Source organism: Triticum aestivum, chromosome 6B (genome assembly GCF_018294505.1).
Source record: "Triticum aestivum cultivar Chinese Spring chromosome 6B, IWGSC CS RefSeq v2.1, whole genome shotgun sequence".
Lineage (NCBI taxonomy): Eukaryota > Viridiplantae > Streptophyta > Magnoliopsida > Poales > Poaceae > Triticum > Triticum aestivum.
The window spans coordinates 721110832-721137058 of NC_057810.1; the positions used below are offsets into that span (position 1 = coordinate 721110832).

Consider the following 26227-nt stretch of genomic DNA (forward strand, 5'->3'; position numbering starts at 1 on the left):
CGCCAAATCTAAAGTTTAATGGTGTGTCCGGTGCGCTGCCCTGGCCAAATTCTTTCAACAGTAATGGCTTCACCTTTGATAAGCTACTTTGTAAGTCTGACAACCAGCATATCAACGATGGAGCCGTATCGAGTTAAGGTGAGGAGGAGATCCGTTATTTTTCTTTCTGGTGTTTGTTGCGGTGGTGCTGGAGGCAAGTAACGAGCGTTGGGGTCAAGCTTAAGGGTGTCGTCGATATTGACTGTAATTTTCTTTCTTAACGGTCTTTTATGCAAACGCTAGCTTTCAGATGTCTTTTTACTAGTTTTGTCAGGTCAATGTCTTCGTGTGGTTTATAATTTGATAATTTTATATCAATTAGACACATACACATACTACCATAAAAAAATATGAAAAGTTTTTTGGAAGTAGTAGAGAGTAGAGAAATACTAGTAGACGCTATTTTTTTTAGAAATACTGGATCATCTATAATTTGTCTATAATCGTACATGTTGGACGGGAATTGATTAGCAAGGTCGATTGCACATTGGGTCTTTAGCCCATCGGTGCCATCATTCCCCCATCACAGGCCAAGGGTTCCACCAAGAGAGCAAAGGGGATCGGGTGAATAGCTCCCATGCGACGTCGTTGGTGTGAACTGTCTCTCATGCGACGTCGTTGGCTGTAATAGCTTGCATGCGACATCTTCGTTGGAAAAAATAGCTCCCATGTGACACACCATTTACGCGGCTAGTTGGCTGTCCGTTAGGCTGAGATTTGGTTAGGACACTGGGGGTTATGTGCTCTGACTGGTGGGGTCCACCTATGGCCACGTAGTCAAGAGTCAACCGTCCACGACTCGACCGGCGACTGTGTGACCGTGCTCGACTCGCCCGTGCTGGACTGGGCGAGCGGCGCCGCCGTAAGCAACTTCTCCGGCAGTGGTTTCTTCTCCGCGGTGGTGGAGCGCATTTCTCGGCAGCGGCAGAGCTATTGCGAGGTGAGCCCGAAACCCTAGTCCCACTCCCCGATCTGTGGCCTCATGCTGCCCTCTGTTTCTTGGCGATTTAGAATCGGGCTCCATTGGATCCGGGGGTTGTTTCTTCTCCGCGGCCCGGTGGTGGAGCGCCTATCCCTGCAGCGGCTATTGCGAGTGAGTATTTTCCAAACACTACTCCCATTCCACTGAATTTTGAATAAATCTGTGGCCTCATGCTGCCCCTGTTGCTTGATTGGATAGGAGATGGAGCGAGGGCTAGATGAGATGGAGCGAGGAGACGGGCTGCCCCGAGGAGACATTGCTTCAAATCGGTAATGACACCCTCTTTTCTTGGCGATTTAGAATCGAACTCGATTTGGTAGTGACTGCCGCCGCTGCCTGCCATTGACAAAACAGGGGAGGTTCAGGTTCTGCCACCACATTCGCAATTATAGTGGAATTTTTTCCCTGTAAAGCCAAGCTCAGTGATGGCAGTGTCCAAGACATTGATAGAGATACCACCGTGAGGTTGGATGTCGATTTTGCAGATGTTGATCCCCAGGAATTGGAGATCATGAAGGAGAAGGCCGTGGGCAATTTGGTGGAGAGAATTGGGGAGAGTATTGTTTGGGGTCCAGAACAAGAGGTATCTCTGCAACGTTTCGATAACTATAATGGTGAATATGTGAGAATTGAAGATGGAGAATCCATGGTTGCTGAAATTGATCAGCAAGGAGGATGGGCAAGCAAACAAGTAACATTTTATGCAGAGCTAATTGATCTGCAAACTCATTCCAGAGTTGGTTATGTGCCATCAAAGATGGCTGCACAGATGGAAGATGATGAGTGGGTTTCACAAAAGAAGATGTTGGCATTGTTGACTGAACCGACTATAGTAGCTGAAGATACTGGGATTGATGCAGATGGAGAGGAGGGAACCCATGGTTCTAGGAAGATTGTTGTTGACTGGAATGTAGTAGAGTTGAATGAAAAAACAGATTTGGTCATTACACCAATATCTGACATTGATATGGCCGAAATGTTTGGCATTCAAGTTGATGACAAAGATAAGGAGAAGGATGACAGTTCTTTGCCAGCTGAAGGTAACACAGGCCCTAGAAATGCAAATGAGGATGAAAAACACCTGATGAGAGAGGCTTCAGATGATGTGGATGATGCAGATGATAATGAGCTGGTTTGTTTGTATGACAAAGAGAACCCAGTTATTGAGGTGGGAAAGTTGTGGCCAAGCATGAAGGAGTTTAGGATGTCTTTCAGGACCTATGCAGTGAAAAAAGAGTTTGATGCCAAGACTATGTGGACTGATCGAAAGAAATTTTATGCTCGGTGCAAAGGTTATGATGGTGGTGGCAATCCTTGCAAATGGTACTTGTCTGCCAGACTACAACCTGATGGAAGTACAGTAAGGGTAAATCAAATACCACACCAGCATACATGTATGACCACTTCACAGAGAGTTTCAAAGATGACATCACAGCTTTGGGTTACAGAGAAGATTACTCCTATTTTAGCCAAGACTCCAAACACTACTGCAAAGAGGCTTAAAGTTGACTTGGAGAAGTTGTACCCCATCCAGCTGCAATATACCACAGTGTGGAAAGCAAAACAAAGGGCCATGAAATCATTGTATGGTGACTGGGCAAATACATTTAGGATGTTATATAGTTTTAAAGCAGAGGTGGAGAAGAGGTCACCTGGGAGTGTAGTGGAGATAGATACAGAGGTAACAGAGGATGGCAAGGTTTTATTCAGCAAGTTTTTTATGTGTTTGAAGCCTTGCATAGATGGATTCAAAGCAGTTTGTCGTCCATATTTGAGCATAGACTCATCTTTTTTGACTGGAAAGTGGAATGGTCAGTTGGCTGCATGCAATGCTCTAGATGGACACAACTGGATGTTCCCAATTGCAATAGAAATGTTTCAATCAGAGACAGAGGCATCATGGATATGGTTCATGATGCAACTGAAAAGATGCATAGGGCCAGTTTCTCCTTTGGCCATCCACACAGATGCATGTAAAGGGTTGGAAAATGCAGTAAAAAGTGTTTTCCCCCATGCTGAGCAGAGGGAGTGCTTTGGACATATGTGGATGAATCTGATAAAAAAATTCAGAGGAGATGAATTTGGGCGCATGTGGCCAGCAGCAAGATCCTACACCAGACAGACACATTCCTATCACCTTGGTAAGATATTGACATCATGTAGTGATAATGAATTTGCTTCATGGTTGAACACCCACCATTCTCTGTTGTGGTATAGATCAGGTTTTAATACTGCCATAAAATGTGATCATATCAATAACAACTTGGCAGAAAGTTTTAACAACAAAGTGAAGCATTTGAAAGACTTGCCTGTGCATGACATGGTGGACCAAATAAGAATCATGATCATGCGTTTGTGTGAGTTGAGAGGAAAAATTGCTAATATTTTGGAAGGGGACAAGCTTCCAGCAGTGGTACAACAGGTGGTCAACAGGAGTAGAAATCTTTCACATCTATCTGTTGAGAAATCTTCCTTGTGGGGTGCTGAAGTTAGAGATACAAAGAGTGGCAAGAGGCATGTGGTAAATACTGAGTTGCATGAGTGCACTTGCCAAGAGTGACAACACACTGGAAAACCATGTGAGCATTCCATACTTTTTTTGGCATCTAAACCCAGGTTAAATATGCACCCATATTTGCATGAGTATTATTCAGTACAAAAATTCAAAGCTGCATATGCAAGTCCAATTCCTGCACTGACTGACCAATCTCAGTGGCCTGAGGTGGAAATAGAATTTACCTTGTGTCCCCCTGTCACTAGAAGAAAGGCTGGGAGGCCTAAACAGAGCAGATTCAAAGCTTGGTTTGAGAAAGGTGGTTGTAGTAAGAAGGGGGAAAAGGAAAAGGAAAAGAATGATAAGCCCAAAAGGGCTCAAAAAGGTAACAAAAATAGGTGCAAGTTGTGTGAGGTACTTGGGCACAGAATTGGTTCATCCAAGTGCATCTACACTCCTCAGAGGCCAAAGTATGTTTATGTTACTGTTTTTGCAAGTTTTTGATTTTGCTACTTGTTCTAGTATCTAACCAAGTCAAATGCTTTATTTTTTAGGAGGAAGCGTGCAGAAAAAGCCCCACCGCTTGTTGTTGAACAATGCTGGCCAGTGAAAAAAGCAAGACTCAGTGGCTATAGAAGGAAGAGCACTAAGCAGATAATGTTTGGTGACAAAGATATGGAGCTAACTGAAACTGTTACTGCTGAACATGAGCTAAGTGTTTGTGTTTTGGACGATGTGATGCATACTGAATCTGTTTTGCAGACGCTAGGGCAATCTGAAACTGTTGCAGATGAAGCAACTGTTGTGCTGCCATTCGAATCTGCTTTGACAACTGTGTTGCCATGTTTGGAGGTTGTGCTGCCAAGTGTTGAGTTGCAAACTGAAGTAGTTGAACAATGTGTGCCATCTACTCAATCTGCAGAAGTGCAAACTGAAGAAGTAAGACATGGTCAGGTGCAAAAGTTGAGGGGGCCAAAAAGCAAGAGCATCAGCATCAACAAACTATGCGCCGTGGAACCAAACGGTGGAAAAAGCAGAAGAAATCGAGTGGTAGAAAGAAGCAGAAGAAATAGAGTCGAAAACATTCAAATTTGATGTGAAAACTTAAGTTTGTTGTCATTTGATGTGAAAACTTATGTTCTTTCATGTGATAACTTATGTGCTATGATGTTGATTTGACTTGAAATAAAATTCAAATTTGAACCGATATTCAAATTTGAACCTATCTTCAATATTTTTTGAGTTCATTTGTTTGTTCTGTGATGTTGCATCGTTTTATGTACTACTATGCACTTTAGTTCATAAATCCAACCCTTTTTGTGAATTCCAACTCATAGTCACGGACAATGTTGACCAAACAGGCTCCAAAGTAAGGGAAAACGGCCCCATTTCTAAGCAAGTTTTTTTCGACCTTCTCAAAATCACCCAAAAAAGATTTTCTTAGCTTATATTATACCTATATAGGATCAATACGAAGTCTCACCTTTTTTTGAATAAGTATTCATATTATTTAATTTATTTTTGAAAAAACACCCTTTAATACAAAGTTAGCAATAAAACAAGTTTAAAAATTTTAAATGCAAAAATAACTTCAGATCCTCCTTAGTCACTCTAAAATGAAGCTAAGGTGATGTTTTTGATTTTTTTGCATTTTCAAAATCTCAAACCCTCTTCTCACTTCTGTGAACTCCATGCAACCTCAGTCGAGATAGTCCAATTTGTGAAGGTTTTTTCAAGCAAAGATCATTAGATCAAGTTTATCATTTTATATCATAACTATGTAACATAAAAAGGCTATATGCGCAGGTTTTTCATTTTTTAGATTTTTTTTGAATTAGTTATACACATTTGAATGTTCGGTCAAACCTTTCAAAACCCCATTGACTGCCTCCAAACCCCATGTAGCCCTAGCGCCAAACGTCCACCGTCGATCTAACCCTAACGCCAAACTGCGGTCGTCGGATAGGCCTTCTAGAAGGATTCCGTGGGGGCGATCCGTGGGCTCCAATCTGATTGGCCACCGTTTTTTCTCTCTGACAAACAGATAACGTTGAGCGGGGGATCATCTAAGTGACCGTTGGGCCGAGCGGATCGGGCCCGGCAGAGCCTGGCGTGCGTGCGCACGGCCGTCGAGAGGGGGATGGGCTGCATGCGAGAGGGTCAATGACATGTGGGCCATCCCTGTCCCATGCATGCCATGCAACGTCGCAGCCTAGCTATTCTTTGCTCGTGAACACCTAGCCCGCCATTGCATGCACGCATCGACGCAGTAAAGCACGGCAGGGGCGCAGCGTATAGGTACGTCGCATCTAAGCTATTTTAACAAATGCATGTTTGAACGAGACGGACGCGTCGGTGGTGCAGCTCCTTTTTCAGTGTCACGCGCGGATGAACGAGCCTGTGCTGCCCGTGCCTCTTTGGATGCTCTGGCCGCCGTTTTTTGAATTAATGCCCGCAATTACTTATGCCAGTGCGAACGGAGAAGAGAAAACGATCCAGAAGGCACCGTGTACACATTGACCACAGCTGCAACGCGGCTATAAAAGGGCACCATTTCCTCATCCTCTCACACTCATCTCTCAAGCCTCCTCCCCTTCTTCTTTTCGAGCCAAATCCCACTCGAGCCACCATGCAGTTCAACGGCCCTACCTACCGTCGCCCTCCCACCGTGCCGGAGAGGCAGTACCCGGCCGAAGTCGTCGTCGAGAATAGCCTGAGGGTGTGGGCCATCTCTAGGTGAAGGGGCCCTAGAGAGTTCGCTCGCTTCTTCCTCCAAGCCGGCTACCGCCACCTCCCTCCGGGCACTCCGCCCATGTTCCACCTCCACGAGCAGTACGATGGCAACGCCAACGGCCTCGTCATCGGCCTCCACGTCACCTTCACCAACCCCTACGACGCTCACCACCTCCTCGGCCAGGTGTTCTGGTGTGGATGCGAGTTTATCGCGTTCACGACCTACAACATCTTCACCAACTTCCACCACATCTTCCCTCACCCCAACGGCATGCACACCCTCCCCTACCAGATGCCGGAGGATGACGAGTGAGGGGCCCAAGGAGGAGGGGCCAAGGAGTGGCAAGGAGGAGGGGCCAAGGAGTTGTTCAAGGGGTGGGTCTTCTATCTATCTAGTTTGGGGCTCTAGTTTGTGTTTGTGTTGGTTCGGGCGTGTGTGCCCGTGTCTTTTATATATCTAGTTTTAATTATTTTACTTTCATGTTTTATGAACTATATGTAGTGGGGGGATGCCCCTCTATATGTTTTATCTATCTATGCTACTAGGGTACCCGATGCCCCACTATCTATCTATATGTTTTTTCGGTCCTAAAGTTTCTCCATTGCATTTTATTTATGTGGCCATGTGTATTAAAAAACAATTGATCTGGTATCTAAAATGTACGTTACCAAGAAATTGACAATAAAGATTATGTACTGTACTACATAATCATACAGTTGGTATACAATGCATTTGAAGACAATGGGAAGAAAAATGCTAATTATCTGGTGCTGATGACATGCGCAAGTGTTGTTTGATGTTTAAATCATGCTTGCTATGTCATTTTTTGCTGCCAAACATGGCATTAGCGAGAAAGGTCATTTGGGCACTGAATGTATTAAAGTATACACCATATATAAAAATGTCTAGCCAAAAGATTTGGGTGTACACCCATGACCAAGTATGGATCCGCCCCTGGTTGTAAGGGGATGCCCCTCTATGTTGTAAGGAGATGCTACTAGGGGCACACTAGATGTCTTCTTTTTTGGGCACAACCTTTTTCGGTTGAAACACACGAGTAAAAACTTTGAAAACACCATAGCACAAGTAAAAAAATATATTAAGAAATGGTGCTTGGTTGAAATAAACTAGAACCAAACAATTGCAACTTTTTTGGTTCACAAAGACTGCTCAAATAATTATCTCAAATAGCTTATGCATAAAAATATCTCAAATAATTATCAGATGAGTTATCTCAAAAAAGGTGACTGCAGGAAACTTAAAATTTGTGAAATGATCTAAAGCCGAAAAGATATATTGATGTCAATGACCGTGTGCACTTTTTTTTGCACTCCTTTTATCAATGGGCCTGGATATGTTCTATTCGGCCCTGCCTAACTTCTATATGGGCCTGGCCTTTTCGGGCAACTATGGACGAACCTTTTTTTCCTTTTCTCCCTCTACCACTGAAACTGAAACTGATGACGAACTGAAGAAATAAAAAACGGGGCCGAAACAGAGTGGAGAGGACATGCTGAATTCATACAGCGCAACACTTTTATTCAAATGTACATATCATCCCGATTACAAATGATGCCCAATCTATTCACTTACGACTAATTATCATCACATAAACAAATGCGAGACCAATTACACAAACATAAAAAAGTGCGGCCATGAGCCCCATCAAATTGCCCTGCTTCTGCAATTTGATGAGTTTCTTCATCTGCTTGTTCAGCTTCTTCAGCTCTGCCGTCACTCCTGCATCCCCCACAGTAGCACCAATGGAAGGGCGGCCGCCCCCGATGGAATTGCCAGATCCAGGGGCCCCGGATCCAGATGCGCCCGATCCAAACTTGCCCAACTTCTCCGCCTCCAACAGTAAATCGAGCTCCCCTGATGCACCCTCTAGTTGAATCCGCTCTATGTACTCATCTAGCCACTCAAAATGGGTGCATTGCTTCAATTTCTGAAATCGGAAAGATGAACCCTAAATCCCAAATTCGATGGGGAAAAATGGGCAAATATGAAATTGGGAGACAAAAACCAAAATTGGCATATTGAGAAGTAAAATCTCACCTTTCCCTGCTCTGGTTTGCTCTCGCATTTCACGAATTCCCGCCCAAGGTTGCCATTCTTGTCGGTCGTTGTGACTAGCCGCTTCAGGGGTGCGATACGTGGGCATGCAGGGCATCTTGTCATGGGCACTGCGCCATAGCGCGGCCATGAGCGGCGGGAGGCTGAAGCGGAGCTCGACATTGCTAGGTCGCGGCCCGGAACGGCGTTGCTGCGCGTTGTCGCCGGAGAAAAAGAACAACAACGGTCGGGGAGGGGGAGGGGGGAGGATGGGCTCGGGTGCTGCACGGCTCGGGGCACGGCTCGGTGTCCTCTTGTACCAATGCTGACCTGGATAAGTTAGTGGGTCCCACGCTGTGGGTCCCGCTCACCTGACCAACGCTGAGTTGGATAAGTTAGTGGGTCCCATGCTGTGTGTCCCGCTCACCTGATTCGAGTTTTAAACATGTGTCTTTGGATTAGGCAGCAGTGTCGCACGGGAGCTATTTTTTCCAACGAAGATGTCGCATGAGAGCGATTACAACCAACTACGTCGCATGAGAGACAATTCACACCAACGACGTCGCATGGGAGCTATTCACCCGAGGGGATCGGGAGTCAGTTATGAGCCGCCGCCTGCCGTGCGCCGATCTTCCCCCTCTCGCCGTCGCCGTCGCCGTCGGATGCATCAATGAGGATCCAGCGGTGCTTGAGCAGAGGCGACCAAATAAGCAGCTCCTCCTTTGGGAGCTGCAGTCCCCAATCGAAGCAATCAAGCTGCAGTCGGCAATCCTTTCCGGATTACAATCAGAAACAGGACCTCTTTCGAATTCAGTCTCCGGGTTTCCATTGGTGGCGGGAACCTAGCAGCTATTATACATAAATCTGGCCTGGCGGACACCACGGTACTCGCCAATTTTAAGAGGAGACGAGATCGGCCTCAGCAAATCCTCCCTCGAACATGACGGTGAGTTCGTCCTCCTGTTCCTTTTCCCCTTGTTGTAGATCCTCTTACAACTTCACCGCAGGAAAAAAAAAATCAAGGAATAATAAAAAGTACTGTAGGAACCATAATCAGAATTCATGGTCAAAATTTAACCTTTCTGGTGGCGAAATGTCAAAATTGCGTCAGTCTCTACACTGCGGGTAACTACATCCTTTTGTGAGTAATTATGAAGAACTGTACTATCAAAATTGCGTGTTTATGTGGGAAAGTATGAAAGTTCTATAATCAAAATTGCGTCTTTCTGTGGGAAAGTATATATTTTGATTTTTGTCTGTGGAAAATATTGAAATTGCACCTGTCTCAATAAGTAATCGACTCTGATTTGTTTCCATATAAAAATGTAGGACAATGAAGTTGATAGGTTCAGCAAGTTGCCTGATGACATTTTGCTCAACATTGTCGAGCGACTTGATATCACCGACGTCGCAAGAACCACCATCCTATCCAGGCGCTGGAAGCAGATCCCTGCCATGCTCTCAAAAATTATCATAACGGTCGGTTCTTTTGAGCCCAAGCGCGGAAGAGGGACAAAATTAACCTCACATGATATAGCTCGGGCCAACACCACCGTGCTAGAAGCAACCAGGAGCATACTGGAAAGCAGGACCAGAAGGCTATACACCATTCACCTAATGTCCATGCAATTCTATCTGGGAGATGACTCCATCTTCATTGGCCAGACTGTTGCCAACACCATAGCAACACAAAAAGTTGCTTCGGTTGAGTTCGTAATCTTAACCGAAGTGTGTACCAATTGTTACGTTGATGACCTGCTCAGTTATGGGAAGCGGTTCATGGTATTCTTTGATTCATGTCCAAACGCATTTGGTGGTCTTGCACGCCTCTGGCTAGAGAATTTGAGGTTAGGCGAATCAGACTTCCCCAAAATTTTCAGTATATGCAAGCAACTAGAGTTCTTGCGCCTCTAGCGGTGTGACACGGGGGATCTGTCTTTGCTGGAAGTGGAACACCTGCAACTCCGTGAACTAGTGATTTTGGATAGCAGTCTTGAGAGGGTTGATCTCAAGTGGGTACCAAAGCTCACAGTACTGAAATTTAATGGGTTTATATCTCGAGATGACCCTTTCTGTTTGGGCTATGTCCCACAGCTCCAGACTGTGAGCATCACTAATGTTGGTCTTTCTTGGCACAAGATGCTCAAGCTAAGTGAGTTGCTTGGTAAAACAGCCATAAGCAACCTGCATTTGAACTTCAGATGTGAAAAGGTTAGTGAAGGTCTGCAACTAATGTTATCAGAATGATGTGTGTCATGGAGATGTTGTAGTCATTATTTTTGGCTAACATAATTCTGCATTATCCCCCTGTTTTGCAGATTTGGGTCAAACCAGAAGGCCGGAAGCAATTGTTACCGGTGTTCCGCAAACTAAGTTTTGTGAATTTGTTCAACATTTCCGAAGAATACGATCTGAATTGGACGATGTTCATACTCCAAGGCGCACCCACCCTTAAGGAACTATGCATTACGGTAAATAAACTCTTGTACCGGTTCTTCATCTCTCATTTTTTTTATTCCACCACATGTTGAATATGCAAATCGAATTCTCTTTTTCGAAGTTCAAACTTTCCATGACCAGTTAGGAGTTTTTGACCTGATTGAATGCAGGTGCGGGATCATTTATGTGAAATGACAAAGGGGAAGCGGAGGTACATGCATGAGTTTAGCGAGGAGAAGGACAAAGGACTGGAGTGGGAACCATCTGCCCTAGATTTCAATCACCACAGCCTGGCTGAGCTCTGTATCTATGGGTTTCGGGCACAAGACAAATTTGTGAGGTATGCCAGAAACATCATGGAGGCAGCGGTGAACCTGGTGGCTGTAAACCTGTATAAGAATCCAGGGTGTGAGAAATGCAAGCGCAGGCTTCCAAGTGGGTGGACGTTGACGGAGATGCTGTTGATTAGAGACAAAATCAGCAAGGGTATGTCGTCAAATGTTGGGGTTCGCTTCCCGAGTTGACAGGCCACAATTAGTATGGATTGGAGGGAGTATCATCTCAAAATACACAGGTTCATTGTTGACGGTTAATCAGTGCATACAGCAGTAGCTTTGCAGCGTGAGTGCGTTGTTTTGTCTAAGAAAAAAACTTGCTGTCAGCGACAATTAATATGAATCGGAGGGAGTACTAAGTTGTACAATAATAAGAGTAGCCTTGACAGTAGTGTCAAGCATATTTTTTTTTTCATTCTTCATTCCTTGTTGGGTTAGCTGCTTCATAGTATAAGCTTAAAGAGTTATGGTATCAAAACTGAAACAGGATCCACGAAAAGACAAGTGAGAGCTTGTATTGGTTGACCTGACATATAAGCTTAATAATGAGTTGCAAAAATACACATATATAAGCTTAATGTGTTACAAAAAACTTGACCAAGTTGAGCCTATACAGTAGTGAAATTGGTATAAGCACAAGTTGAATACAAGCTTTTATCACAAATCTACATTTCTCTACCTCCCAGGATTTAAAAAACGTATAGAGAAGATTTATCCATTGTGGTAAAAAAACGTATAGAGAAGATTTATCCATTGTGGACTCAACCGTGACGGTGCTTTCTCCTTTTGAGGGTATTGTTGTGGAGCTTAGGTGTACTAGAGCTTTTGATTGTTTATTTATTTTGGAAAAATGGAGAACTAGATGTTGGCCTACCTGGGCTGGACATGCTTGATCCCAAGTCGGTCGATGATCATGGTTGCCGGTCGATCGATCCAGCAGAGCAGATAAATAAGACTCTTTGGTTCTATCTTTTGAAAATGTGCGACCGCCCAGCAAAATGAAGCACCATGGTCTCTTCCGTCCGTCAGGGACGTCGGAACATGTGTCAGCATGTGTATATTTTCTTGAGAAATCTTGCCCACTTTATTGATTCATAACAATGGGCTACCCCCAGGCAGCCAAATACGCCGGCCAGGCCCAAGACCGCAACCAAATTTGGCGAGATTATGAGGTCCCAACGCTCAAGGCTAAAACTACAAGAAATAAAAGCATTCCTACTAATGTTTATCTCCCGTATGATAGCGTCATGTAGTCCAGCAGAATCATGCTTTATGTCCTTGATCACCCCTTCACAATCCGAAGCAACGTGTATGCTTTGCAGGTTCAGATCTGCTGCTAGGGATAGTGCCTCGCGGGCTGCATAGGCTTGAAGAGTTTTAGGGTCTGTTAGGCCGGATCAGCATGTGTATGTAAGTGTAGGCAACGTGGATGGGCTGAGTCTGAGAGAATAAAATAAAATAAAAGTCGACCCGGCCACCTGCTCCTTGGGCCAAACTGTCAGGACCCAAACTGCATCTACCTGAAGAATTCAACACTCTGTCGAAAGATTCAGTTAAGTTTGAAGCAGCAAGTAAGCGCCCCAAGTCTCCAGTTATGATGGAGTAATCATCGTTGATCTCGGGACGCCGCTGTTCTTCTTCCGGCAAAAGGCTCGCCCACTTTGTTTTCCTTTTATCTTTTTTTCCTTCTCAGTTGTAGCTTGTAAGGCTATAGAAGGCAGGGTCCTAGAAACTTGTAGATCATTCTGGATTATTAGGGTTTCCCCCTTTCGCCGCCGGTGTTCCTGGTTGGCTTAGTTCCTCTTGGAACCAGCTCCAGCTGTCGAATCCTTCCTCTGAAAGTAATAAGAAAGTGCTAATTTCTGAATGTTGTTCGTCAGAACACCTCGTGTCTGACACAAACACGCCTGTAAGTGCGGTGGTTGGCGTAACAAAGCTGTCAAGGAGAACCCAATACTAGTTCGATTCAGTCAGGTTGCCAGTTTCGGAACCACAATGAGTGGTCGACAGAACGAAATGAAATGTTGCGTCTCTCTCTCTCTCTCTCTCTCTCTCTCTCTCTCTCTCTCTCTCTTAGCTGATCAGTCTCTTGCGGTGCTCTCTCTTTCCACGATCGTCGTCTTCACTCCAACATTTGTCACCCGACTTATCTCCGCCGTGCCGGTGCCCACCAACTATAAAACCTCATCTTCTTTGCTTGTAAACCTCCTCCTCCTCATCATCCATTCATGATCCATCCCTGTATGTGCTCCTGCTCCGGTGCTTGCTCTGTCCACCATTGTCACCGGCCCCTATCAATTTATTTAACTTTCCTGCCTCCTTTCTCCTCACCTCGGGTCCGGATTTCACAGTGGCATCCCGTTTGCATGACAACCCTGGCTGGCATCCTCAACTGCCAAAAGCATATACCATTTCAGTAAAGCGTCACAAAAAAATAAAATCATCTGCAGCATGCGCTGGTGAACCAATACACTATTGTTGGTGTGAGTTGAGATTTATGTATCTACCAGAGGGCTCAAGTGTAAAATGTACATATAATATAGATAGAGAATAGAGAGAGATGGATCGGGAGAGATCCAGAAAATTCCCCATTCATCACCTCTGCCCTCTCTCTCTGTTCTTCAACCCAGATCACTCAAATCTTCCTGATTTTCGTACGAAACTCAATATGGCATCGGAGCAGGTTCGTTCCTTTGCGCTCTCCCTGCAATTTTGAGCGCAGATTGGCTGCCGACGAGGTGCTGTGTCGCCGTAGTCTTGAGCTTGCGGTCGTTGCTGTCGTGTGTGGTGCTGTGGTCTGTCCGCGTCCCTGTCTTCATCCCCTCTGCACTCTGCAGTCCGCCGGAGTGAGGTGCTGCACCACCGCCGCTGGACCCGGACATAGGTCTACAGCGCTGCTCTGGTTTGGTGTCAAGTGGTTTGCGACGTGGTCAACTTCATCCCCAAAGTGCTGTCCTACTTCTTCCTGGTACCTATCAATCTTGCGTGAGGTCTCCATCACAAACAGAGGAGAGGCCAAGTTAAATCAGACTAGTGTGCTACAGGCTACAACAAATTAGCAACTGCCGTGGTGAACTTTAATACAATTGTTGAGTGTGCTTGGGGTGTGCTTTTGCATTGAAAATGTCAGAGCAAACTAAGGACAAATCAGGGGATTCAAGTATAGAAAAAATGTATGAAATATTCAGTAAATTGCTTGAGCAGCAGCAGCTTAAAGCAGTCCCAGAGACAGTTAAGTATGCCCTGGAACCAAATCCAGTGAGGTTATCAGGTCCTGGCAACTATGTCAGTTGGGCACGCCATGCTCAATTGATACTGAGTTCTCATGGCTATGAGAACCTACTTGTAGATGATGAAGAAAAGCAGAAAAGTGGTGATACTCACACAAGACAGATCAATGATAGAGTTTTAGTATGGCTGTTGGGAAGCATGGATCCAGTAGTGTGACAACAAGTCGAAATAATGTCAACTGTGTCTGAAGTATGGACCGCTTTGGAGAAGCAATTTGCTGGGAAATCAAATAGAATGCAGGCAACCCGCATTATGGAGGAATTAGTTCATCTAAATCAGGGTACAAAGTCTGTAACAGAATATGCTGGGGAATTGAAACGGCTGTACAGGGATCTGCACTATTATCATCCTTTTCAACCAGTTGACAAGAAAGATCTGGCCATTCATCACAAATGGTTTGAGACAATTGTGGCCAAGCTGTTTCTAGATGGACTAAATCAGGAGCTTAACCTTCGACGACAACTCATATTCTCTCAACCAGAATGGCCCAGTCTTGATGATATTATTTCCAGTGTGCTCGAGGAAGAAACCCGGTTGGCTCAACCCAAGGAGGAGGATCTAAAATGTGGAGACGACCGTGCGGCTTTATCTGTGCAATACCGCCATACTCCCAGGCCCTTTGGCAAGATAGAAAAAAACAAGTTGTTTTGTGATCACTGTAAAAGAAAAGGACACACAAAGGTTGGATGTTTTGAGCTGCATGGATATCCATCATGGTGGGAAAAAGGAAAATCTCGGACAGGGGGAGTTCAGAGTGTGAATAGAAGACATGCAAACCACACCGCGTCTCTACGGGAGCCACCAGTGGTAGATGTACGAGCTCTTGAAGAGTTCAACTCCAAGCTTAAACTCTCAGAAAGCTCATCTTCCTCCCAAGGCACTTCTAAGGTTGATTCCAATCTAATTGCCACTTCTCACCCAGGTATGAACCTTTGTCAAGCAAACACCAGCACCAAATCAAAACCTTGGATTATTGATACGGGAGCTACAAATCATATGACAGGGGATTCAAACCTGTTTGTATCTTATACACCTTGTTCAGGTAAAGACAAAGTCCGTGTAGCAGATGGATCCATGGTGCCTATTGCGGGGCGTGGATCCATCCGGTGCACCAAGTCATTGTCTTTACCTCATGTTCTACACGTTCCCAAGCTTCCAGTTAACCTATTATCTGTTAGCTCTATCGATAAATCTCATAACTGCAGAAGTTGGTTTGATCCTACTTGTTGTGCTTTTCAGGAGCTAGGGACTGGGAAACAATTGGGGACTGGGACCGAGCATGAAGGACTTTATTATCTTGATGATGGAAGTGATGAAGTGGCTCTTGCATCATGTTTGTCTTCATGTTAGGAGTTATTGTTGCATCACCGCAGGCTTGGACACCCTTCTTTTGCTGTTTTATCCCGCGTTTATCCTGCTTTATTTAAGTTATGTCCTAAAGAGGCACTGGTATGTGATGCTTGTGAACTAGCTAAACATACTAGGGGCTCTTATCCTAGTATTGGTCTTAGAAGTGAAAAACCTTTTGAAAGAATTCACTCTGATGTGTGGGGACCCTGTGAGGTTCACTCAGTTTCTAGGCACGGTGGTTTGTGACCTTTATTGATTGCTTTAGTCGATACACTTGGCTTTATCTTCTGAAGCATAAGAGTGATGTATTATCTGTTTTCAAAGACTCGTGTGCCCTTATTAAAAATCAGCATGCAACTACTGTTAAAATTCTACGTACAGACAATGGTACTGAATATGTTAATCATGAGTTTGAATTGTTTCTTGCTTTGAACGGTATTGAACATCAGACATCATGTGTCAATACACCAGAGCAAAATGGTGTTGCTGAACGTAAAAATAGACATTTGCTCGAAGTTGCACGTTCATTGATGTCTACAATGAATGTGCCCAAATTCCTTTGGGGTGAGGCAACTAAAACTGCAACTTACTTGATAAATCGCATGCCTCTTCGTGTTTTAGGTTACAAAACTCCTGCTGAATGTCTTTTAAATTCTAATGAATTTGTGGTTCCTCCAAAGGTCTTTGGGAGTGTTTGTTTTGTGCATGACTATAGAAATTCGGTTGGGAAATTAGATCCCCGTGCTCTAAAATGTGTGTTTATGGGTTATTCCCCCTCAAAAAAGGGCTATAGATGTTGGTGTCCTTCAGAGCATCGTTTTTTTGTGAGCATGGATGTAACTTTCCGTGAAAATGAACCGTATTATGGGTCAAATGTTGGGTCTGGTATTTCCTTGTCACCTCCTGATGAGGAGCAAGAAAGGGGAAGTGAAGGGCCTGTCCTTGCTCTTGCTCCCACTTTAGGTGATTCTCTGTCTACTGATAACACTCAAAATCAGGGGGAGGAGAATGGTGGTGTTAGCGATGATAACTCTTGTCATGGAGACAAAGGCGATGTCACTGGACACTTATCACTTCCATCTCAAGTGAGGAGTCTCAAATGCGTGAGGGCCCAGGTACCAATACTATGCCTTCTAATTCTGTAGCTCCTACTAGCACATCAGGGCAGAGTGATAATCAACTTTCTACTCCTGTAGACAATTTACCTATTGCCTTGCGAAGACCAACTAGAATTCGAAACACACCAGGATATCTTAAAGACTACAAACATGATATAGCCAATCACATCTCCTACAAATATTGTAGTCCATCCCTCCAAAGTTTTATTGCTTCTCTAGATCTTGTTTCTATACCAAATAACTGGAAAGTAGCCTTGGAAGACCCAAAATGGAAGGAAGCAATGCTGGATGAGATGAGAGCATTGGAGAAAAACAAAACTTGGGAGCTCGTGAATCTACCTCCAGGTAAGCAACCGGTGGGATGCAAATGGGTGTTTACTATTAAGCACACCCCAGAGGGTAAGATAGATAGATACAAAGCACGCCTTGTAGCCAAGGGGTACACTCAGACTTATGGTATAGACTATAATGAAACCTTTGCACCTATTGCAAAGATGAGCTCTGTGAGGACTCTCATATCTTGTGCAGTTAATTTTGATTGGAGCATCTACCAGATGGATGTAAAAAATGCATTTCTTCATGGCGATCTTCATGAAGAGGTGTATATGCAAATTCCACCAGGTTTTGAGTCCAGTCGTAATACAGGAAAAGTACTACGCCTACATCGTTCCTTGTATGGGTTGAAACAATCACCAAGGGCATGGTTCGATCGTTTTAGACAAGCTATGTTGAAAAGAGGCTATCGACAGAGCAATGCTGACCACACATTGTTCTATAAACATTCCAATAACAAGGTAGCAATCTTGATAGTTTACGTCGATGATATTGTGATGACAGGCAATGATACCGAGGAAATTGCTGGCCTGAAGCACCATCTTGCACAAGAGTTTGAAGTGAAGGATCTAGGACACTTGAGGTACTTCCTTGGCATAGAAGTCTTGCGTAGCAAAAAAGGTATATTTCTAACACAAAGGAAGTACATCTTAGACCTGCTCAAAGAAACTGGCATGTATGGTTCAAAACCAGCTGCTACTCCCATTGAACAGAATCATAGATTAAGTAGTGATGTAGGGAATCCGGTTAATAGAGAGCGCTACCAGAGACTTGTGGGTAAATTAATTTATCTCTCCCACACTCGTCCCGATATTGCATTTGCCGTAAGCGTTGTGAGTCAATTCATGCATAACCCAAGAACGGCTCACCTGGATGCTGTTAATAGAATTCTACGGTACCTTAAAGGGTGTCCAGGGAAAGGTCTTCTCTATACAAAGCAAGGGAATTTACAAGTTGAGTGTTATACAGATGCGGACTGGGCAGGTTCCCTAGATGATCGGCGATCCACTTCTGGCTATTGTGTATTTGTTGGCGGAAATTTAGTCTCTTGGCGAAGTAAAAAACAAAATGTTGTAGCTAGGTCAACTGCCGAGGCTGAGCTTAGATCCATGGCACATGGCCTATGTGAGATATTATGGCTACAGATTCTTCTAACAGAGCTGAGGTTATGTCATAGTAAGCCTTTGATGCTTTACTGTGATAACAAAGCAGCAATTGATATTGCAAATAATCCGGTGCAACACGATCGTACTAAACATGTTGAAGTTGATCGTCATTTCATCAAAGAGAAGCTGGACCGAGGAGTGGTTTGTGTACCATATGTGACTTCAGCAAGTCAGATAGCAGATGTTCTAACAAAAGGTCTACCAGTAAAGTTGTTCTCTATCTTTTGTAGCAAGATGGGTTTATCTGATGTGTTTGCCCCATCTTGAGGAGGAGTGTTGGTGTGAGTTGAGATTTATGTATCTGCCAGAGGGCTCAAGTGTAAAATGTACATATAATATAGATAGAGAATAGAGAGAGATGGATCGGGAGAGATCCAGAAAATTCCCCATTCATCGCCTCTGCCCTCTCTCTCTGCTCTTCAACCCAGATCACTCAAATCTTCCTGATTTTCGTATGAAACTCAATAACTATATATGAATCTATGATGCTTGCAAGTTTAGAATTATGCATGGTAGCTCAACCTACAAAAGAGACAAACTTGAGCTACTCACGTTGTCATACGATATTCAGTTGCACACCAAAAAGAAAAAAAATGGAGAATATACAGAGTTTGTGTCGGGACTTGAAACATCTGTTTTACATGTGACTTGGGGAGTTCCACCAACACGACTCGAGCAGGTAATGGGCTTTACAACTCGTTGTCTGGTGGCTGTGCGGATGTGTTTTCTAGGAAGTCCAACAACAGATGAAGGTCTTTTGCCATTCGAAAAGAACTGCTAGTTTCGCACCTTGCTTTCCAAGCACAGTTCATAGGACATGTCAGTTTCATATGGTCTTGAACTATTAAATCCACTGCTGCATTCTGTGTTTCTTCATCTGACCCTTTTGTGGCAAGAAGCCACCATCATGTGCTTCAGACAATAAATAAGAAGCAGCCCCCAAAATGTAAAAGGCTAAAAGCATCAGTAATAGCATGAGATACATACAAATATGGTAGGGAAAAAATTGAGGTGCCGGAGAATCACACACAGATGCCTCTTAATCATAACTGAGTCCAGTGTTACCGATTTTCTGCAATTATTAACTATGTTAAATATATTTCAACAAAAAAATATAAAGTGCTGAATACAAAAGGTAAAAAAACGGCTACAGAAATCCTCTTGGCATCCATGCTGTACAGAACTTCAGACCGTAAACTGAATGTAACCAGATAATGAGACAGAACTTCAGAGTTTTTCCTACAGTGATAAAACTGTTGAAGACCTCCACGGGCAGCAATTTGGGGCACGGAACTGAAGCCTTATGCCACACTGCTGGATAGGACCACCAGCGCAGTAGTGCCCCAGCGTGCCAGATCGTGGTAAGGAGGAGGAGAAAGGAAGCAACTCTGAAGTAGCGTTTCTGAAGGTACACTTGACGAAACTGAAGAAACGTGCACCACTGCCAAGCCTGAAGCTTGCTTCGACAGCTGAGAAGAAAACGAGAATGGGAAAGGCGTCTCTGCCTGGTTGATGAGGTCTGGAGTTGTTGGGGTGGGGTACCGGTGTCAGTGTGAGTGGGCATGGTTACTAGGGGTTGTAACCAATCAAAATTATCAATGAAGAAATTAGTTTCTTTCTTCTACTCCCCCAGGTCTTTTCTCTTTTATGATCCCTGCTCCTCTTCACTAGATCCGTTACATCTAACCCAATCAATTGGAATACCTTTGGCACATCATTTCTTACCAAGGTGTTATCACTGATCCACAAAGAACAGCAGCAATGCTCACGCCCACCCCTGCAAATGTGACTCAACTAAAAGGGATTTGGGATTAACAGGCTATTACAGGAAGGTTATCCATGGATATGGCCTCTTGGCCAAACCTCTCACCTTGCTGTTACAAAAGAACAAGCCTTTCATCTGGACGGCTGCTACACAATAAGATTTTGGTCTGCTCAAAAAGGCAATGGCATCTACACCTGTGCTTGCCCTACCAGACTTCACCAAAAAGTGTCATTGAAACATATCTGCGCTGTAGGACTATAGGAGTGAGTGCAGTTGTCTCTCAAGAGGGTCACCCAATTGCTTATTATAGCAAGGCCTTAGGGATGCAAAATCAAAAACTATCTATCTGCGAGAAAGAATTCCTTGTCATCAGTATGGCCATGGATAAATGGAGATCCTATTTGGTCAGAGGACTATTTGTCATCAGACTTATCATAAGAGTTTATGCCGTCTGACTGATCGATCTCTCGTTTCGGACTTACAAGAAGGCTATGACTAAGCTTATAGGACTGTGGTATCAGGTCCAATACAAAAAAGGAGCGGACAACAAAGCAACTGATGGACTCTCTCGTGTGGCCCAACAGTTGGATTTACACAGGCCACTTCTGTGGTTACACGAGGTACTGAATTCCTATGCAACTGACAGCTCTGGGCAGAAGGCGCTTCAGCAGTTAGCTTTGCACAGTACTGATGGCGATGGATTTTATGTAGTGGATGGTATTATTCGGAAAGAGGGCAAGATATGGGTTGGTGCTAATGCAGCTTTGCAGACCAAACTGATCCGAGCTTTTCATGCATTTGCCCTACGAGGCCACTCAGGCATTCAAACAATATTTCAACAAATTCACAAACTATTTGCTTGGTCTGGGTTCAAAAGGGATGCCACTGAATTTGTACAACAGTGCAGGCTAAACATGAACACTGCTGGACACCTGGCCTTGTCCAGCCACTGCCAGTACCACGGGTCCCTGACAAGACCTCTCTGGATTTTATAGAAGGTTTGCTAAATCCAATGGCCATTCAGTCCTTTTTGTCCTGGTGAGCAGATATACAAAATGTGCACAGTTCTTTCCTCTGAAACATCCATACACTGCTGCTACAAGGTTGGAGAGGATCTGAGCATAGAGCAGGCCTTCCCCAAGCTGGCCTTTAAGTATTTTGGGCCATACAAGATCCTCTCCAAGGTTGGTCAATTGGCTTACAAAACTGAACTTGGCAGATCATAGACCTGTCTTTGCAGATTTACCTCCAGGCCTCACCCTGGATTGCCTGCCGGTGGAACCGGAACTGATTCCGGAGCGTCGGCTGGACAAAAGGGATAATGTGCCTCTCCTTCAGGTGCTGGTGAGATGGACCCCGTTACCTGCAACAATGGCCACTTGGGAGGACCACTCCACGTTGCAGCAACGCTTTTCGGATGCTCCTGCTTGAGGGCAAGCTGGAGCTCAAGCGGGCGACAATTTCACACTGCTGGATGGGACCACCAGCAAGCCAGATCGTGGTAAGGAGGAGAAGAAAAGAGGCAGCTCCGAGGGAGCGTTTCTGAAGATACAGTCAGGCCAGTTAGTCTGAATCGGCTTTGTTTCTCTGAAACTGTCGAAGCGTCCTGTTCAGTAGTGCCGGATGCAAGGAGCGACGTCCATCTTCAATCTGACGGTCGGTTGGGAACTTATGGCTTCGCTCCCTCGATCTCCTACAACAACCGTAGATCTTAAATCTGACGGCTACCGCTCATTCACCTGTAGTAGTTTGAATTTTCCTTTTAATTTTTGCCAGTGTCAGGCACCTTTCTCTCTTTTTACCTGCTTGTAAGGCTATAAGGCCGAGCTCCGAGATTTATGTATTGGGTTGTAACCCTAGCCGCCATGTTCCGGCTGGCCTAAACCTAACTCCTTAATTCGAGAAGATCTGTGTGATTTGTCTCCACAAATTTGCTATTTTTACACTGAATTCCTGAAATTCTTCGTCAGACCTTAGATCGAGCTTGACAGATACACTCTGACAAAACTGAGAAGCGCGCAATGATGTTAAACCTGAAGCTGAAGCTGGGGCAAAGGTTTTGACAGCTGTGAAGGAAACGGGAAAGGGAAAGACGTCTCTGCCACGTTGACGAGGTCTGGAGTTGTTGGGGTGGGGTCTCGGTGTCGGTGTGAGTGGGCATGATTATAAGCCTGGGTTTTGCTAATTTCTTAAATATGTGTCCGCTCCATGGCATGGTTCAATACAATACTCGACTAAGGTAAAACAAGACGGAAGAAACAAATTATGTTCATTATTTGCTTGCACGTGTATTGTCATTGTCAGTCCATGTATGCAGTTCTCACTGATTAACAGTTTCTGCTGGAAGCAGCAAGGCCATATGTTTAGCCAAAATGTGTTCCCTTTAAAATCTATACTCAATCTGGAGGAAGTTTACTCGGCTCTTCGGTCGCCCATTCAACACCGGAAGTTCACTGAATGGCTATTTTTCCTGGCTTTCTGCTTCTTTATCTGATGTATTATTGTCATCTTTTCCAGATAAATATTGATCAAGCTGAGAAAACTGTGGAGTTGCTACTACCAATTGACATTACTACTGTAAGGATTAGATTTTCTCCAATGAATGATGATACTGGCAGTCGTGCTACACATGTATCCATAGCCCAGAGATGTGTTGCACAGTAAAATGCAATTCTTGTGGACCTCTTTAAACATGTTTGAAGCCATATATGCTCACGTTTGGGCTCATGAGCATTCAGAGCCTTCTACTGCATCCAAAACAATTGGATCTATCCATCTTGATTACCCTGTAAATGGAATCAGCATGCCCTTTTGCATAGGTTCATCATAATGTTGAAGCTTCGACAACACCGAGCATTTATCCAAAACTTCCATTTGCCAAAACACTTCACACTAATGTCAAGAGTACACCTAATCCTCCTCAACTCAGTACGATTTCAAAATACACATAATTGAAAAGGTTCGCTAGTGACAATTAATCGATGCATACAATGATACAACAGTTCCTATCAACTGCTGCAGCTTGCAGCTTAAGAGCAGTATTTTGACCACGTACGAAATTTCCCTAAACTCGGGAACTGAATCTGGACGTTCGAAGACAGCATCCCCATGTTGAGTTTGTGGCTAAGCGACGACTTCTCCATCAATGTCCACTCCTGAAGCATGTGCTTGCAGTTCTCACACACTGGACTCTTAAAAAGTTTTATGTCCTCCAGATTCACCGCTGCTTCCATGACATTCCTGACAAAGCGCACGATGTTGTCTTGTGCTCGAAACCTCCCATACATTCTGAGCTCGGCAAGGTTGTGGTGCTTGAAATCAGGTGCAGGTTCCCACTCTAGTCCATTGTCCTTCTCCTCGCTAAACACAAATTTTTTCCTCTGCTCCCCCGAAATCATTTCACATAAATGATCCCGCACCTGCATTTGGTCAGGAAGAAAATTCCTAAGCAAGTTTGAACTTCAAAATGAGACAATAAAAATGAGAACCAAATAATCGGTACAAGAGTTCACCAAGATGCGTAGTTCCTTAAGGGTGGGTGCACCTTGGAGTATGAACATTATCCAAGTCAAATCACATTCTTCAGAAATGTTAAGCAAATTCACAAGCGTTAGTTTGTGGAACACCGGTAACAATTGTCTTCGACCTTCCGGTTTGACCCAAATCTGCAAAAGAAGGGGATAATGCAGAATTATGTTAACCAAAAATAGTGACAATAACCTCCACCCACGACATGGACAGCAAAACTTACGCACATCACTGACAACATAGAAGACCTTCACTAACCTTTTCGCTTCTGAAGTCCAAATGCAGGTTGCTTATGCCGGTTTTACCCAGCAACTCACTAAACTTGAGCATCTTGTGCCAAGCAAAACCAGTATTAATGATGGTCACAGTGTGGAGCAGTGGGACATAACCAAGACAAAAGGGGCCATCTTGAGATCTAAATACATTAAATTTCAGTACTGTGAGTTTTGGTAACCACTTCAGATCAACCCTCTTAATAAGCCTGCTACAGGCAATCACTAGTTCACTGAGTTGTGGGTGTTCCACTTCCAACAAAGAGTCGATGCCCATATCACAGTGGTAGAGGCGGAGTAACTCCAGTTGCTTGCATACACTGAAAATTTTGGGGAAGTATGATTCGCCTAACCTCAAATTCTCTAGCGTGAGGCGTGCAAGACCACCAAATGTGTTTGGGCACGAATCAAAAAATGACATGAACTGCCTCCCATAAGTGAGCAGCCCATTATTGGTAATCTTTTTGCGCACCTTCGTCATGATTGTAAACTCAACTGAAGCAACCTTTTGTGTTGCTATGGTGTTGGCAACAGTCTGGCCAATGAAAATGGACTCATCTCCCAAGTAGAATTGCATGCGCAACAGGTGAATGGTGTATGGACTTCCAGCCCTCCTTTCCAGTATGCTCCTGGTTGCTTCCAGCACGGTGGTATTGGCCCGAACTATATCATCTGAGGTTAACTTCCTACTTTCATGATTGGGCTGAAAAGAACCAACCATTATGATAAGCTTTGAGAGTATAGCAGGGATCTGCTTCCAACGTCTGGAGAGGATGGTGGTTCGTGCTGCATCAGCAATATCAAGTCGCTCCACAATGTTGAGCAAAACGTCATCGGGCAACTTGCTGAGCCTATCAACTTCATTGCCCTCCTACATTTGATATGGAAACGAATCAGAGTTGATTTGTTGCTTAGTCTCATCATAGGTGTTGCAATTTTAATATTTTTCACAAACAAAGGTACAATTTTCATACTTCCCCACAGAAAGACGCAATTTTGATTGTACATTTTTTATACTTTCTACAAAAGGTTATAATTTTGATTATACAGTTTTTATACTTTCCACAGAATAAAAACCGTAAATTTGGTTATACAAACTTAATACTTCCCAAGAGACTGACGTAATTTTAATATTTCCCCACCAAAGAGTTAAATTGTGACCACAAATTCTGATTATGGTTCCTACCTTTTACTATTCTTTTTTTTTTGCGGTGACTTTGTAAGAGGATCTAGAGGACGAACTCACCACCACGTCGGGGGAGGATTTGCCGAGGCCCTTCACGGATGGTTCGGCCATCGATCTGGCAGTCGGTCGCCGGACGGAGCTGGTTGTATTCTCTTAAAACTGGCGGGTACCGCGGTTGCCGCCAGGCCAGATATCTATATAGCTGCTAGATTCTCGCCACCTATGGAAACTCTAGATTATATATATATTTTTTAAATCTATCTATACAATGGAAAAAAAATATCGATAAGGGGAGAACGAATTCGAAGAGGACCTGCTTCTGATTGTATCCCGGGAAGGACTGCTTTGATTCCGTACTGCCACTAAAAAGGGGATGCGCTTCGATTTCCGACTGCGGCTCAGAGAGGATTGCTTCGATTGCCGGCTGTAACTCGGATTGAGGAGCAGCTCAAGATGGAACTGCTGCTGCTTCGATTGAGGACTGCGGCTCCCAAAGGGGGAGCTGCTTATTTGCGGGCCTATGCTCAAGGACCGCTCGATCCTCATTCGAGGCCTCCTACGGCGACGCCGAGAGAGTGGAGATGGGCGCACGGCAGGCGGCGGCGCATAACTGAGGTCCACCTTGCGATTGCAGCCATTCTTCGGTCCTCGAGGTCCACCTTGTAGTATTTATTTCTAAAAAAGAGCTTGTGGCATTTCTCTACTCTCTACTACTTCAAAACAATTTTCTCAAAAAAATGCTACTTCAAAAAATAGTGCTTATTTTCATATTTTTTATTTATGGTAATACGTGTCTAATTCATATAAAAATATCAAAGCATAAGCCACATAGACACCGACCTGACAAAATTAAAAATAAACATCATAAAGTTAGCCTTTGCACAAAGACCACCTGCCAAAGAAAGAAAAATAAAATCAAGACCGACAACACCCTTGGGGCTTGAATCCAATGCCCGTCACGGATCTCCTCTTCACCCTAACTTAACATGGCTCCATCGTTGATATGCCGGTTGTCAAAATTACAGATAGCTTGCCAAAGGTGAAGCCATTACCCTCGAAAGAATTTGGCCAAGCAGCACCCCTGACACGCCATCAAACTCCAGATCTGGCGGCTCTCAATGGCTCTTGGCACCCATCTAT

The 26227-nt window shown here is 44.2% G+C and overlaps 2 protein-coding genes and 1 pseudogene across 2 annotated transcripts; 2 read left to right on the plus strand and 1 right to left on the minus strand.

Annotated features, from left to right (window-relative positions):
- The first annotated feature begins 8904 nt into the window (after positions 1 to 8904).
- Positions 8905 to 11452, plus strand: LOC123135197 (uncharacterized; annotated as a pseudogene).
- A 2210-nt stretch (positions 11453 to 13662) lies between these two features.
- On the plus strand, positions 13663 to 15959 carry LOC123135198 (uncharacterized). The gene is made up of 2 exons (XM_044554275.1): positions 13663 to 15291; positions 15609 to 15959. The coding sequence occupies exons 1-2, from the start codon at positions 14541 to 14543 to the stop codon at positions 15650 to 15652; spliced, it is 795 nt and encodes a 264-aa protein (XP_044410210.1). The 5' UTR covers positions 13663 to 14540; the 3' UTR covers positions 15653 to 15959.
- Positions 15960 to 22958: 6999 nt separating this feature from the next.
- On the minus strand, positions 22959 to 25707 carry LOC123135199 (uncharacterized). Its single transcript, XM_044554276.1, has 5 exons — positions 25401 to 25707; positions 25148 to 25307; positions 23888 to 24772; positions 23614 to 23766; positions 22959 to 23520 (listed from the first exon to the last, which is right to left on the minus strand). Exons 2-5 carry the CDS (start codon positions 25196 to 25198, stop codon positions 23131 to 23133), a joined length of 1479 nt encoding a protein of 492 aa, XP_044410211.1. The 5' UTR covers positions 25199 to 25307; positions 25401 to 25707; the 3' UTR covers positions 22959 to 23130.
- Positions 25708 to 26227: the final 520 nt, after the last annotated feature.